This window comes from Capsicum annuum, chromosome 3 (genome assembly GCF_002878395.1).
Source record: "Capsicum annuum cultivar UCD-10X-F1 chromosome 3, UCD10Xv1.1, whole genome shotgun sequence".
Classification (NCBI taxonomy): domain Eukaryota; kingdom Viridiplantae; phylum Streptophyta; class Magnoliopsida; order Solanales; family Solanaceae; genus Capsicum; species Capsicum annuum.
In genome coordinates this window covers 246,548,843-246,565,045 of record NC_061113.1, presented here as the reverse complement: position 1 = coordinate 246,565,045, position 16,203 = coordinate 246,548,843, and the positions used below count along the sequence as shown (strand labels likewise).

At 33.9% G+C, this 16,203-nt stretch overlaps 2 protein-coding genes across 2 annotated transcripts; one reads left to right on the top strand and one right to left on the bottom strand.

The window, feature by feature from the left end:
• The first annotated feature begins 51 nt into the window (after positions 1-51).
• LOC107862563 (kinetochore protein SPC25 homolog) lies at positions 52-10,187 on the top strand. Its single transcript, XM_016708179.2, has 8 exons — positions 52-426; positions 876-941; positions 2,330-2,476; positions 4,462-4,575; positions 4,759-4,848; positions 4,929-5,051; positions 5,520-5,752; positions 9,797-10,187. The coding sequence occupies exons 1-8, from the start codon at positions 282-284 to the stop codon at positions 9,806-9,808; spliced, it is 930 nt and encodes a 309-aa protein (XP_016563665.2). The 5' UTR covers positions 52-281; the 3' UTR covers positions 9,809-10,187.
• Positions 10,188-11,099: 912 nt separating this feature from the next.
• Positions 11,100-15,740, bottom strand: LOC107862565 (short-chain dehydrogenase TIC 32 B, chloroplastic). Its single transcript, XM_016708180.2, has 8 exons — positions 15,521-15,740; positions 13,674-13,905; positions 13,492-13,571; positions 13,040-13,196; positions 12,810-12,888; positions 12,157-12,244; positions 11,775-11,821; positions 11,100-11,499 (listed from the first exon to the last, which is right to left on the bottom strand). The coding sequence occupies exons 1-8, from the start codon at positions 15,648-15,650 to the stop codon at positions 11,317-11,319; spliced, it is 996 nt and encodes a 331-aa protein (XP_016563666.2). The 5' UTR covers positions 15,651-15,740; the 3' UTR covers positions 11,100-11,316.
• Positions 15,741-16,203: the final 463 nt, after the last annotated feature.

Genomic DNA, 16,203 nt, shown 5'->3' with positions numbered 1-16,203 from the left:
GATAATTAAAAATAAAAATTTAATTAGAAATAATGATATGATCGTTAAAAAAGACTTGTTTTCTTTTAAGCTTCCTCAGAAGTTGAAAACGGTGTACATGTAATTTGAACTGGATTCAGTGGGCACCAATCATGATGTATTTTTGAAAAAGAAAGAAATGAAAATGGCGGGCTAAGCATATCATCTCTCCCACTTTTCAAATCTTCACAAGCACTTACCACAAAGAAAAGCACGCAGAGAGAGAGAGAGAGAGAGAGAGCAGCAGCAGCGTAAGGGGAAAAATGAGGAACAAAATGGCGGAACTTAGATTGGTTTGTGAAAGGGAAATTCCAATTCAACACCACAAAATCGATGCTGCTACTCTCTCCTTCAAAAAATCCCTCGATTCAACTAAGGCTAAAGTACAACAAACTCTTCAATTCCACGGTATGCTTTTTCTTCACATCCTAAATTACTACTGTTCTAAACTTAGGGTTTTCAGCTGCTCATCATTCTCAACAACAATTACATATCAAACATTAACTTCTTTCTCTTGATTTCAAGGGTTAAACGCACATAAAGTTTCCGTTTTATCAGTTATGTGAGTTTCCTACCCGAGCCATCACTACCTACTTATCAAAATACACTTCAACTATTAAATTTTTGAGGTGTATTTTGATAAATAGTTGGTGATAGTTCAGTTACAAAATTTGCACATTTGGTACTTCAGGTATAAAACTCGAGAAATTAAGATACTTTAGGTATTGATAGTTCAGGTATGGAACTCGAAAAATGGGGAGACTTTAGGTGTTTTTTTTTCTACCATTAACTCTTTTTTTCTTCATGTAGGATCTTATTGATTGAATTATTTTGATTTTATTGATTGTTTGCGGCAGAAAAACTAGGGGAGTTAAAAGTTGAGCTGAGGGAGTTGGAAGACAAATTGGTTAAAGCACTTGCAGGTTTATCACGCTTTTCCATTCTTTGGTATACTGGTCTTTATGTATGTTGCTATTCTTCATTGATAGTCGAACATCTTGATGATAGGGGTGGATTAAAGATTTAAACTTTATGGGTTTAATATTTAAGTTCTTACTACTGAACCCATTGTAATTTTAAAATTATGGGTTTAGACCTATTAGTTATTATATTTTTAGTAGATTTTTACATATAAATATATGTGCCGCATCAGAAGTACTGGGTTCGGATGAACTCCGGGACGGAACTCTACATCCCCCACTGCTGGATAGCATTAGACATGAATTCCTTCAGGGTATAGTGTTTACTTTGAGCCGTCATTGTTTACCTACGTGCTTACCACTTCTGATAATGAATTCAGAGGGTGCATATTGCTGTTGCTTCGTCATGATAGTTATATATCACATTGAGAAAAGAGGATGGATATAATGCTTACAGGTGCTTGTGGGTTTTCTAATGAAGCACAGTTCTTGCCAAAAATGATGGTTATGTTCTACAGTTTGTACAGTTGTAATAGAGAGAAGATTTTGATGACAGGCAATTATGAGGAACTCAATTTCAGTTAGAACAAAATTAGTGGTTTATAAGATTGTTGATATGAAGGGAGTCAATAATTTGTATACAACAAACTTCTTGATCAAAATAGCATTATCCTGTTATTGGCAGTGGAAATTGCCTTCATAACACCAGTTATTGTGACTGCAGAACCATATACAATTTGAAGTTAGGTTGTTATCCTATCTCGTTGAAGTGGCTGATGAACTTCTCGTTGCCTTTTTTTTCAAAAGTTAACTTGCATATTTGATAATCTAAGTACTAAGTTTGCGAATTAACTGTTTTTTTAACTCCGAATATCCTTATAGATTGACAACAGGAGGCAATAAACACTGACAGTCTGAAGTCCTAGTAGCGCTTCCAAAGTTTAAAGGGTATTGTAGCATGGTTTCTGTTATTTGAGATATTTCTGTTTGGCTTGCTTGTTGTACTGATGGAAAATGGGAAGTATGTGTAAAGGATTCACATCCAAAGTAGCAGCAGTATGGTACTCATCACAAAATTCTTGAGGTTATTTACTTATTCTGCTGGTTCTCAACCATAGTATTTTCCAAAATCTCTTCTTTTTAAACGCAGCTTCATTTGCTTTTCATATTTGAGTCTTGAGAGGAAATGATTTCAGCCACTAATTCCATATACCCAGCATGAACGTCCTGCAATTTGTATACTGCTAATTTCCTTAGGAAAAATTGCATTACTACTACTATATTTTTCTGTATACTACTGATTTTGAATGCTCATTCTCTATAAAAATTGGATTATTACTGTTTTCTCTCTGTTATTAATGTAAAAGTCTCACATGTTATGTCATCTTCAGCCAAGACCCGTAAAGAGGCAAAACAGATAGCAGTAGCAGACTCAATATCTGCTACAAAAGATAGAGTTGAAGAACTTAGAGGGGTTGTGGAAAATCAGAGGGCCAAGAAAGATGAATATGCAGCCATAATATCTCAACAAACTGATGGTAAAATCTATCCCTGCAAAAATTTCCCCTCTTTTCATGCATTTGACTAAGTCATAAGTGCTTCATGTAGCCCTCATTTCATTTTATGTGAAAATATTTGACTGGGCTCGAAGTTTTAGAAACAAATGAAGACTTTTGAAATGTATGTTAAACATGCCATAACATTTGTGGGAAGACTTTTGAAATTTATGTGAAACATGCCATAACATTTGTGCGGATATAGACTTTTGAAGCTTGTGGCATAATTTCTAACTTTGTTAAAAAAAGAATTTTGTTTTTATTTTCTCCTTCTATCCTAATTTACATGTCATACTTCCCATTTTAGTCTATCTAAACAAGAATGTTTTGTTTATAGCCACAAATGTCTGACTTGTTTCAAACCACAAATTTCATAAGTCTTTCTTTCTTCCTCAAAATCCATGCCTACACCGCCTCATAAATTGGGATGGAGAGAGTACTATAACAAGACACTATTAAGTGGTATTTTGTAAATTTTCTTTCATCCATTTTCTGCATGCATGTATTTCTTATTTCACATTTTATTCTCATAGAAGGGAAGCCTTGGAGTAACTGGTAAAGTTGTTTTCATGTGACCGGAAGGTCACGGGTTCAAGCCTTGGATACAGCCTCTGGCAGAAATGCAAGGTAAGGCTGCGTACAATACACCCTTGTGGTGGGGCCCTTCTCCGGACACCACACTTAGCGGTAGCTTTAGTGCATCGGGCTGCCCTTCTTTTACATTTTATTCTCATTAGAATGCATATATTTCTGTATATATTGTGAATGTATTCCTTTGTTTATTTTGTGTGTTCCAGTTCGACTCGAAGTTTATGAACATAAAGAAGGCTGGTCTTAAACTAAATGTGTGTATAGTATAACATACTAAAACTACCGGTTTAATCATGTAGTCTAAAACATGTCACGTCATTCCTATTAAGGAGTGTCATTAAGGGTAAAGTGGAAATGTCGTAATCAAAAACTTACAAAAGATAGAAAAATGATATTCTTTTTGAACTGGACTAAATGAAAATTGAAATGGAAGGAATAGGGGGCTTCAATCATTATATTAGTAATCCAGAGTTTTATGTTGGAAACCAAATATTGTATTAGTTATCTAGAGTTTTTGTACTGTATGCCGAGCAACTGAGCCTTTAATTTATTTCGAGAAATCGTCAAGCAAAGCAATATAAATTGTCTAGATTACAAGTAAATTCCAGTAGAGTCTGTGAAAGAGGAGAAGGATTGCCAGTTAAATGAACTTAACCATTGAAATTGGGAATCTCGTTAGTCACTATTGTACTACAGATAAAATATTAGATTTTTTCTTTCTTAATTTTTTTTCGTTAGTTTTGCTAGTACCTATAATTGTTTATTTGACCTAATCCTGTAGTTAATTTTCCCGATTTACGTAGTATTATTTTCTTATCAAGAAGTGCTAGTTGACCTTAGGCTTTAGTGTGCCTTGTCTCAGATTAGAGGTGTTTGTCGACTTTCATCGTTCTTCTTTACACCCTCCAAAGCTATTTCAGCATATAATACTAAATAAAATAATATGAGACCCGATTATATTTGAAATTCATCAAAATTGTAGTTTATCTTTCTATGTAGATTCACCTCCAGTTTAATGTAGTAAAATAGAAAAGCCTTTTTAAATGCTTGTGCGTTGTCAAATGAGGACACCTAATTTGGTGGGAAGATGGCATTAAGGAACAATGATTCTTTATCTCTTCTTCTTTTGAAATTCTTCAAGCTGTATAATACTGTTGAATGTAATAATGTTCAATTTTCTTTTAAAAAATCGTGTTTCCCTTTTCAAACTCTCTCTGTACTTCATTGTGGAAGTTGTTTTTCTCGTGAAGAATTTTGCTGCTTCTTCTAACTTCGCTAACTCTGTGATTGTTTCTGCTGTTTCTACCAAGTGACACCATATCCTGTTGGGTAACTGATATCTGCATTACTTGTTCTTTTGTTTGTTTGGGTAAAAGAACTCAAAGCATGTGAAGAAAAGCATAATCAGACTGCTGAAAAGAGAGAGGAAATAGAAGAGGCTATTACGTGGTACAATAAGGTTTTCGGATTACGCATTGAATGTGGCCACGGTATGTATATTCTTCAACTTCTGTACACATTTACGATTCTAGAGAAGCAGACTTTGGTTTCTGAAATATTTAACCCTGCCAAAGGCTCTGATTATTAATAATGGATCTTTCCAGTAAAAGAAGTACAATTTTCTTCTATCATTAGATTTGTCATTGAGCATTCATTTCCTTTGTCTTCCACAGGAGTGAAATTCATATTTACCAATATTGATGCCAATAATCAGGATAAGGAGTACTTTTTTACCGTACGTCATGAGAATGATGTATATACTTGTAAGTGTGGAGTCCTTATCAACTATACATAAGTGTAAATGGTTCTGCACTTTAATTCTTTGCTTGGCTTGGATTTTTAGTGCTTGATTGTGATCCACAACTAAATGAAGCAAAAGAGTTGCTCAGCGAGTTAAATAAGAGCAACGGACTGTTCAAGTTCGTCAGGACTATGAGAGAAAAGTTTCAAGCAGCCGTAACACATGGTATGCCTTGTGTTTCATTTTCTACGTTATGTTATCCTCTGAGCCTTATTTGGTTTCCAGAGCAATGCACTGCTAATTGTGCAGGAAATCTAGAGTATTGGCTGCTAGCAAGCCCTCAGGGTAATTCATGTTGTTGTGAGGAATTTCTACGATTAATGCAAATCCCTCTGATATCATTTGAGAATACTAACTCCTGTTGTACCCCAAAAATGGAAAATCATTTAGCAGAAATAACAAAATGATTCTATTAATGGATCCAAGCTATTAAGTGTTTCACAATTTGGAAACTAAATTTATCTGTTATAACCTGGATTTTCCTACAAAATTGGCCTATTTATTTTTAAATCTTGATCATGAGTAAGTGCATAAATACACTCTCGAAAGATAAGTTGATTAGTAATCATATAGGGAAAGTCATAAATGGCAGTATAATGGTTCTGAACATGTTTATGTTTCCTATGCATCCAGGGACATTTCCTGACATAGCATCACGTGATCAAGACACTTCCATGATCTCTATATCTGGCCCATTTTCTTCCATTTCAACTGATAGTAGAAGTGAGGTTTTATCCCAGCAAGAGGAGCATCAATCTGATGAACGTAACAGAAATTCCAGGAAACTTGACCGTGCCAAAGGGAGTAGGGCAGCAGTCCTATCTCCTGGATCTGCATCATCTCTCCGGCGTTCTCCTCGTTTTAAGGTAGCATTTGTTAATTCTGAGAACTTGGACAAGGACAACAAGCTCTAACTGATTTCTGTGTTTCTTTCTTTTTTCTTTTATATACATTGTCCTTTCTTTGAAGTGTTAGCGTGGAATGCCAGTAGTGGTTTTCCCTGTGTGTTCTCTCTAACATTCTTAATATCTTCGAGACTTGTTGTGGATGGAAATTTTACTTGACCAATTTAACTGAAAATATATGGGACTTGTTACCAGGAGAGGAAAGAGAAAAGGGAAAAGGAAGACAAAAGAAACACTCAAATTAAATGGTCACACCCTCTTAGATACTTGAGCAACATCATTTTCCACTTTATGTCTCTGTCGTCCTTTTAATCTCCCATCGCTCAGTTGTTTGACTCTTGCCTTAAATTGTGGCATACTATTTCATGAGGACTCTTTTATCATGCATGACCATAGTATATGATAAACAATTGGTGTAGGATATGAATCACAAGGCCTTTACTACCTTACCTCTCCTAACACCTCCATAGCATGTCCAATTATTGATTCTCTAGACATAATTCACAAATGTTTAGGACATCCTAGTTCTTTCAAATTACAAAAGATGGTGCCTAGTTTGTCTAGTCTATCCACATTTAATTGTGAGTGGCCAACTTGGGAAACACACTCGAACTACCTTTAAATGTAGTATTGAGAATCGTGCAAAGTCTATTTTTTACTTAGTTCACTTTGATATCGAGGGTCCTTGTAGAATCAGTTCTACCTCAGGGTTTCGTTGTTTTGATAGCTTTATTGATGATTGAATTCAAGATGTACCTGGATTTTCTTAATGAAAGATCGCTTCAAATTGTTTCCTATTCAAGAGTTATTGTACTAAAGTGCAAAATCAGTTTAGTGTCTCTATTCGTACCTTTCATAGTGATAATGCCTTAACATACATGTCTTTCCAATTTCAACATTTTATGACTCATCGAGGAATTTTTCATCTGACTTCTTGTCCGTTTACCCCTCAACAGAATGCAATAGCAGGGAGGAAGAATAGGCACCTCATCGAGACTGCTCACACTTTTCTCATTCAATCCCATGTTCCGTTACGTTTTTGGGGCGATGCAGTTATCGCATCTTGCTATTTAATTAATTGGATGCCCTCATTTTCCATCCAAAATCAAATTCCCTATTTAGTATTGTTTCCTCAGTCATCTCTCTACCCTTTTCCCGCTCGTGTCCTTAGGAGTTAATGTTTTGTTCATAACTTCACCCTACGAAAAAATAAATAAACTCCTCGTGCTCTCAAATGTGCCTTTCTTGTTTATTCTCGAGTACAAAAGGGATATTGTTGCTACTCACCTGATCTTCGTCGGTACCTTATGTTAGTTGATGTCACATTCTTTGAGTCTCAACCTTACTTGACATCTTCTGATCCTGATCATCCTAACATGTCTGAGGTCCTAACATTGCTTCTACATCTCCATAAAGTCTGAGGTCCTACCATTGCTTCTACATCTCCATCCATAGTGCCATCAGTCTTACCTGCATAGACTTTTGAGGAATCTACAATACCTTCTACTACTCCATCTACAGTGCTAGGACTCCTGACTTATCAACGTCATCCACGTATAACATCAAAGCTCAGATGATTCTCGTCTTGCACCTACTACAGACTTATCTCCTCCGATTGTACTTCGAAAAGGTATATGGTATACTCGTAATACTAATTCTCATTATGCCCGTTGAAGTTATCATCGTCTATCATCATCCCATTATGGCTTAATATCATCTTTGTCCTTTGTCTCCATCCCTAAGTCCACAATAGAAACACTTTCTCATCTAAGATAAAGACAAGCTATGATTGACGAAATATCTGCTTTACATACGAGTGGTATTTAGGAACTTGTTCCTCTCCCTTCTGGTAAATCAACCGTTGGTTGTCGATGGGTTTATGCAGTGAAAGTTGGTCCAAACGGTCAAATTGATCGACTTAAGGCTCACCTTGTTGCTAGGGGGTACACTCAGATATTTTGGCTTGATTATAGTGATACTTTCTCCCCTGTGGCTAAAACAACATCTGTTTGTCTTTTTCTATCCAAAGTTGTTGTTCGACACTGACCTCTTTTTCGGTTGGATATGAAGAATGTTTTTCTCTATGGTAACTTTGAGGATGAAGTTTATATGGAGTAACCACCTGATTTTGTTGCTCAGGGGGAGTCTAGTATGGTGTGTCGATTATGTCGGTCACTTTATGGTCTTAAACAATCTCCTTGAGAATGGTTTGGAAAGTTTAGCACAGTAATTCAGAAGTTTGGCATGATTCATAGTGAAGTAGATCACTCTGTGTTTTATTGACATTCTGCTCCAAATCTATGTATTTATTTGGTGGTTTATGTTGATGATATCGTTATTACTAACAATGATCCAAGATGGTATCATTAGTTTGAAGCGACACCTCTTTCAACATTTCCAGACTAAAGACCTCGGCAGACTGAAGTATTTTTTAGGTATTGAAGTTGCTCAGTCCAGATTAGATATTGTTATTTTTTAACGCAAGCATGCCTTAGACATTTTCGAGGAGACAAGAATGATGGGATGTAAATCTGTTGACACTCCTACATTTTCGAGGAGACAAGAATGATGGGATGTAAATCTGTTGACACTCCTATGGATCCGAATACTAAACTCCTGCCGGGACAAGGGGAGCCACACAATGATCCGGGAAGATGTAGGCGTCTAGTTGGTTAGTTGAATTATCTCACAGTGACTACATTTCCTATCCTGGGAGTATTGTCTGGGATGCAGTTGTTCTCATTGTGTGATATATTGAGTCAGCACCCGATAAAGGACTACTCTTCGAGGATCGAGGCCATGATCAGATTGTTGGATACATGATCAGATTGTTGGATATACAAACGTTGATTGGGCCAGATTACCATGTGGATGTTCTACATCCGAATATTGTGTTTTTGTAGGAGGTAATTTGGTGTCTCAGAAAGTAAGAAACAAAGTGTGGTTGCTCGATCTAGTGCAAAAGCTAAATATCGAGCAATGGCACTAGCCACTTGTGAGCTAGTTTGGATCGAACAGTTGTTGAGGGAGTTAAAATTTAGAGAAATCAATGAAGTGGGACTTGTGTGTGACAACCAAGCGGCTCTTCATATCGCATCAAATTCGATATTTCATGAGAGAACTGAGAACATTGAGATTGATTGTCACTTTGTGAGGGGAAGATACTTTTTAGAGATATTGTTACAATGTTTGTGAAATCGAGTGATCAGCTTGCAGATATTTTCACTAAATCCCTCACTGATCCTCGTATTAATTACATTTTAACAAGCTCTGTACATATGACTTATATGCACTAGCTTGACCGGGGGTTGTTATAATATGAGTAGAAATAGAAATATTATATAGAGTTCTACTTGAAAAAGGATTGTAATGTAAGTGTCCTAGTTTGGAAAGGAGTCTAATGCAGTATCTATAAATAGGGTCTCAATGTAATAATTTTGATGCAACGATTCTGTAATATTTTTCTCCTATATTTCTTACATAATGTAGAAATGTTTAATCCCTCATTGACATGCTAAGTTATTGTTAGATATACCACTCCAACCAAGAAAAAAATCACGGTTAACATGAACAAAGTTTGAGACTGATCATATCCTGTTGGTCTATGCATAATATATTGGGCTATTTAAAAGGTTCACAAGCATTTGTACTTGATAACCTTTTCTCACTGTCTTGTCTGGATAGAACACCTATAAACCAACATAAATGCATATGCCTGAGATGATTTCAGTGTACCCTTAGAAAAGACCTAACATCACAGCCTGAGGGCATTTATACGGAAAGATTCTCTAGTTTACAATTTTGGATGACTGAATTTCTTGAACAGGACTGTTCATGAACAATTCAATCATTGTACTTTCATGTGAATGTGTTCTTGTAGCAGGAAATACCTGGTGTACAATATCTTCGTCTCAACAATCATTCCTTACTTTGAATTAGGATTAAATTTGAGCAAGCACTTCACACTGCATGGGTTTCTAATGTGCGAAATTTACTTTTTGGCAGGTCAAAAGATGATAATGATTGTGCAGTTACCTTTTCATTTGAAGTTGCTTAGCCAACAAGTTCTCGAGTCCTGGTAAGATAAAACCTACTTTGCTTCTATGTAAAGATGGGGATCAATAACGAGTCAAGTCAAATCGCTACCTGATCAGATGCTGAAAGCCTTGCTGTCTTTACAAACCGTGTGTAGTAGCTGTTGATTTTTCTCCATTGTATCGTCAAATGACTTTCGAGCTAGTCAACTTACTCTGCTGTAGCAATTCACAGTCGTGACGAATTACTTTCTCTACAAAAGACAGATCCCTTTTTTTCTTTCTTGTACATTGTAATGTATCATCAAATGTTTGTATTTTACGATAGAGATCGCTTCAATGCTGCACTCTTTTTTTGCACTTTTCCTTTGATCTCTTATTTAATCCAGCTTGTTTATTATGGTTTTGGGATATGATATACTTAGATTGATCTGAGCTTACTCTCATTGGAACAATTTTTACAGGTGTGCAGCCAACACTTGTATTCTGGCTTTTGCTTTTTGTTGTGATGTGTTAATCATCTCTTTGATGGGATTGCTGTTCTTTGCATAGTTGATGATAAGGACATCTATGATGAATTTTAGGAATAACTTCATCCGTTTCAATTTACGTGGCACATTCTTTTTACGGTGTCAGGACAAGAATGATATCTTTCTATATTCATAACCAATTTAACTTGGAACTTTAGAATTGGTGAAACTAACCTCTCTTATGGTTTATAGCGATACATATGTCCGGCTCAATATTTGAGACCACATGTTTCAAGAATTCTTTCTTTCACAGACCTCGTATCCAATTAGATATATACTGCTACGTAAAATAGGGCGGATTGTCTAATTGCACAATGCCAAAGAAAGGTAATGAATTTGATACCCCTTTTAACGAAGTCGTATATATGATGACCGTTTGGGGACACAGGCTAAATCATTCCGGGATTATAGTATACCCCTTTTAACGAAGTCGTATATATGATGACCGTTTGGGGACACAGGCTAAATCATCCCGGGATTATAGTCTTAGATTATAATCTTTGGACAAGTTTGATGGGATATGGTGGAAGGAATACTCAGAATTAAAATTGAAAAGCTCGGTGCACTAAAGCTCGCAGCAGAGTACGTGGAAGGACCTCATCACAAGGATGTATTGTACGCAGTCTTACCTTATATTTCTGTTAGAATTAAACTTGGAATTAAATATATATTGTGTTTGATTGACGAAATTTGTGATATATTGGATATCATGTCACAAGTGCCAAGAGAAAAGGCGAAAGCGTGTTGTAGCCCATATATAGTAATGGACCACTAAAAAGAAGAATCTTCATTATTCCACTACTAACATTTGTACTCCATCAGTTAGCTAACAATTGGACTCTAGTACTTGTATGATATTTTCTTCTATCAATCATATGGATATACAAGAAAGTATATTTATTTATTTACATGTACCTTCCTCTCCCTTCCCCCCCCCCCCCCCCCAAAAAAAAAAAAAAAATCAATTTACAGGTGGAAGCAATCTTCTATGAATAAGAACACGAGTGCCCTTCCAAAACTTATGAGCTTCATTTTCATCATTTGCTAAAAGTGAAGAGTGGCTTTCATTACAGTCTGCAAAGTATTTCCCACTCATCCCTTCTGTTTGTGGGCTCAGTGCTACATAACATGTGGTTGCTGCACCCTGCCATACCCCAAAAAAATAAATTGGCCTTATTAGTTAATTCTTACTATAAAAAAATCATTTCTTTTGAATTTTTATAATCGCTCTAGTTACTTTTTTCCTTCTTCTTTTGTTGGTACCTATGGAAGGTAGTGGGGTGATTTATCTTCTCAATTTTTTAGGAAAAAAAAAAGAGTATGTGAGTCCAAAGTTGGAAAGAAATTAAAGTAGATGGAAATGTAATGGTAAAGGATATTATTCAAGTGATTAAAAGAGACAAGGATATATGGACGAACCTGTGATGTTGACTTTAGAAGCTTTGATGCCATAAAATAGAGAGAATCTGTTTATGTTTTATAAAATAAAAATCAGTAAGTCTAGTTATCTTTGTTTCATATTGCACCAAAATCAAGGGTATACTATTATGTTTGGTACGAAAGAAAACATTTTCACGAGAAATAATTAATTTTGGTATTCGGTGGTAGTAAGTAAAAAAAAAGGTTCTTTCAAAAAATTTAACGTGATAAATCGCTAACTTTTGGTGAGTAGGGTATTTGCATGAGTTCTATTTTCAGAAATTAGACAAGTCAATTAAATATGAAAAAATTAGAAAATATTTTTCGTGGTACCAAACACACTAAATGGAAAAGAAAAAGGGTAAATAAAAGACATATATACCAGTGATAAAGCCTTTGTGATCTCTGATAATTCCAGTTTTTACAATTCCAGGATGGACAGCATTGATAGTTACATTTGCATTTCTTGCCTGTTCCATCCACATTTTCAGTATTGCAACTATACAAATATATAAAGACAAATACAACTACATCTTCTTTTTTTTTTTTTTGGGAAAATATATAGTGAATTAGTGACCAATGAAGGAAAAAGAAGTATCATTTTGTCTATAGTACTACTAATAATATCTAGTGCAAATAAAAGCTGGCATGATTCTAAATCCATGGACAAATCCAATTCCCTAGTTTCTTACATGTCTTTGAGTTTTGTCATAGAATTTATCTGTGGGTTGTCTAATCAAATATTCACGTGATATAATTGAGTGGTAAAAAAACAGCTTAGTACAAATTAAACTCTATTTACATGATTAGATTTGCTTAATTACCACACAAAATTATTTGTGAATTGACTAGAGAACTAGCTAACCACTTTTTACACTCAAGATTATGTTTTGACTGCTTCTAATTGGCCATAATTAATCTTCTATCCGCAGAATACATAATCACTCGAACTTTTTCTTTAGACGCCTGAACTAAGAATTGTACCTATATATTCATAGAAACCCTATATTTTGGTGTATGGAGGGAATTAATTACCTTTAATTGTCTTGATAATTCCTTGGCATGTAGAATGTTGGCCAATTTTGACTGAGCATATGCACGAGTACCATTATAACTGTGTATGGAAAAAATTATATACCAAGTTAGATTATATTATATTATATATATATATATATAGTAGGAGTAATATGTATGTATCTTGTATAACAAGCTAAGGAATGAAATATTTGTCTAGTAAATAAATGGTAGGAGGATTATAATATTACTATTTCTTAGGGTTTAGCAATTGGCTGAAGTTGAATTGATTTCTTTTCACCCAATTATGAACAACTGAAGTAACATTCACTATTCTTCCTTGAACCCCTGTGGCTTCTGCTGTCTCCACCATTTTCTCTACTAACAACTCCGTCAATAGAAAATGACCTGACAAAATAATACATAACATTCATGTTATTCCTCGTGTAACATGTTGGCCTCGATGCACTAAGCTTCCGCTATACGCAGGAACGGGTCGCATGCCAACTACTATCCTAGCATGTTGCAAAAGTTATTTTCCAAAAGCTACTAATTTCATTGTTATGACGAGTGATATATAATTATCTTTAGTACGATCTAATAGTGTATATATAAATATAAAGACGTTTACACTGTCGGTATATAAAAGCCTATAAACTCAAAAAAAAAAAATATGGTTCGAAGTATGTGTAGAGATAGTTACCTAAATAGTTTGTGGCAAATGTCATCTCAATTTTGTCTTCAGAGAACTCCAGTTTCTGTGAAAATTTCCCTGCATTATTTCTACATGACAGAATTCAAATAAATCATGGTTATTTTATTTAACTTTCTTAGGGAAAAAAATAATAACACAAAAAAGTACATTAAATAAATAAAAATACATACATGAGAATGTGAAGAGGGAGTTGTAAAGACAAGAACTCAGCACAAAATCTTTGAATAGAAGCAAAAGAACTCAAATCAATTTCAAATAATATAATTTGAGCCATTGGAGTTTCTTTTTGTATAAATTCCTTCACAATTTCTGCTTTTTTTAAATCTCTTGCTGGTATCACTATTCTTACACCCCTTTTTGCTAGTACTCTTGCTGTTTCTGCCCCTATTCCTGATGTTGCACCTGTAATTTTTCCAAAAAATATATATATATATATATATATTAATAAAAATAATTAATTAATATAATGATGATTTGTCCAATCTTTTTATGACACACTACTAAATTAGGTTTCTGTATTGGATTCTGCACTGATGCATGGTGATTAAAATACTAATTGATGTAAGAATTGTATAGTGGGGGTTGTTATTTAAGTATTTAAATGTTGGAACTTTTTTGTGTTAATTAATTAAAGATTATATCATATGATTAGTACTCAGTACTGTCTAGATGGGAAGAGAAATCTTGAATATCTGACCAACAACCAAATTAAGTAGCTAGATAGAGACAAAACTATATCTTCCCTCAAACAAAAAGAGACACTAAAAAGAATTAATAAATTAAGCTTCAAAATTTATGAAAATGGAAAAGGAAAATTAAACTTCTGCTTCTCTTAATTAACCTTCAAGATGATACTCTTATATATATCACCACTAAAAAACTATTAAAATTAGCGATGAATAAATTTTATAGCTAAATAATAAAATCTATCGATGAAAATATTTACGTGATATAGAAAAAGTGAGGAACAAAGCCTGAATTTTGATATACCCTACATCTGAAAAACATAGGAATAAACACTGAAATGGACCATGAAAAGTACACATAATGTTTTTAAGAAAAGATGCTTCTTAATTTTACGAAGAAAAAGTGTCTACCAAATTAAATTTGAGACATCTTTAATTCAAGCTATATCAAAAAAGTCTCATACCATGAAAAATGAACTCCAAGTATATAATATTCCTTAATTGATACTTAATCAGTAGTTTATTCAAAATTCTCAACCAAAAAAAAAAGAGTTAGTGCATGTCAACACAAAACCACGATGAATTTTAAATTGCTTATGACAACATCGGACTGTCGATTTTACTCATCTGGGGGAGGCAATCTTCTTTGGTGTCCCAGAAAATAATTTTTTTTAAAAAAAAAAAATCTATGTGACTTTAGTTTTAGAAGATTATTTATATTCAATAAGTGTTTTGAAATATTTATTTTCATATTTGTGTTTTTTTTCCGGTGCCAATTGAAGATAAATAGATTTTTATTTATGCTAACTAACAACAACCACATTGACTAAAAGAAAGAAACAAAAGTTTCAAGAAGAAGGAGAAAACAAAAACTGAAATTTTTTTTAAAAATGATTAAATTTTTTCAAAGAATCCTTCCAAAACATGCACAATTGTCCTATAAAAACTCGCTTTAATCACTATCTATATATGGCGTTGGTGGTTGCATCAACCAAACAACTGTTTATGAATTATCGGTTCATTAATTCTTTCACAAGCAGACATAATTTGTTTAGCCTTACAATCATTTCGAAGTCCTCAAGAACATAAACATAGGAATGATTTTCTTTTTTTCAAAAAAAAAAAAAAAAAAAGAATTCTTCAAAACATACACGGAGTATAAGCACAAATATATACTGACAATTGCCCTTATGAAAACTTGGCTCATTAATTAATCCTTTGACGGGTATGTGGTAGAATCAATTTGTTTATCCTTACAATCGTCCCAGAAAACTCAAGAACATATGCAAAAGAGATGAAAAGAAAAGTACTATAATTTAAGAGTAATTTACCAGTGATAATTGCAGTAATTTGAGAATTAGAAGAATTAGAGAAATCTCTAGTGGCTTGTTCAGCAGTTGTTTTAGAGCCATAACCACTTGGACCAGCAATGCCAGCCAAATATTTGAGAGTTGCCTTCATGAGAGCAAAACTTGGAATTTTGAATTGTAATATTAATATTGCTGATATTGTTGAAAACCACGTATATATAAATGCTTTATGAAACTTGTACAAGTCCATATATATATATACACACACACCTACTACTTTATTATATTGGATATTTTGAGGGTGCACAAATGTTTTGCCTACAACCAATTACAACAGATCCCTATTATTGTGTAGATGTTATCGTCAGGATGAGACCAAAAAATAAAAAAGTATGGTGATGTAATGATGGACTACTTCTTCGGTCTCAAATTATTTGTTAGTAGCTTTTAAAGATAGTTGTTTTAAAATTTTCGTTATTTTTAAAGTTTAAGATGAGATCAATTTTATTTTTTTCTCATTTTATTCTTAATAGTCATTGTTCTAGATAACGACAAACATAAATAGAATAAATATTATAGATTATATCTTAAGACGTAAATAAGAGTAAGACAATAAAGATTAATTATAACTTTTTCTTATTTTAGCCTTAATAGTCATTGTTCTCGATAACTACAAACATAAATAGTATAGATTATATCTTAAG

What these genes read in the sequence shown, in the direction of transcription:
- LOC107862563 (XM_016708179.2), top strand. Translation starts at nt 282, where the DNA reads ATGAGGAACAAAATGGCGGAACTTAGATTGGTTTGTGAAAGGGAAATT. An exon ending in ACAAACTCTTCAATTCCACG is followed by an intron (nt 427 to 875) that starts GTATGCTTTTTC and finishes TGTTTGCGGCAG; the next exon opens with AAAAACTAGGGGAGTTAAAA. An exon ending in ATTGGTTAAAGCACTTGCAG is followed by an intron (nt 942 to 2,329) that starts GTTTATCACGCT and finishes TGTCATCTTCAG; the next exon opens with CCAAGACCCGTAAAGAGGCA.
- LOC107862565 (XM_016708180.2), bottom strand. Translation starts at nt 15,650, where the DNA reads ATGAAGGCAACTCTCAAATATTTGGCTGGCATTGCTGGTCCAAGTGGT. An exon ending in AATTACTGCAATTATCACTG is followed by an intron (nt 13,906 to 15,520) that starts GTAAATTACTCT and finishes GAAAAATTACAG; the next exon opens with GTGCAACATCAGGAATAGGG. An exon ending in CTCCCTCTTCACATTCTCAT is followed by an intron (nt 13,572 to 13,673) that starts GTATGTATTTTT and finishes TCTGTCATGTAG; the next exon opens with AAATAATGCAGGGAAATTTT.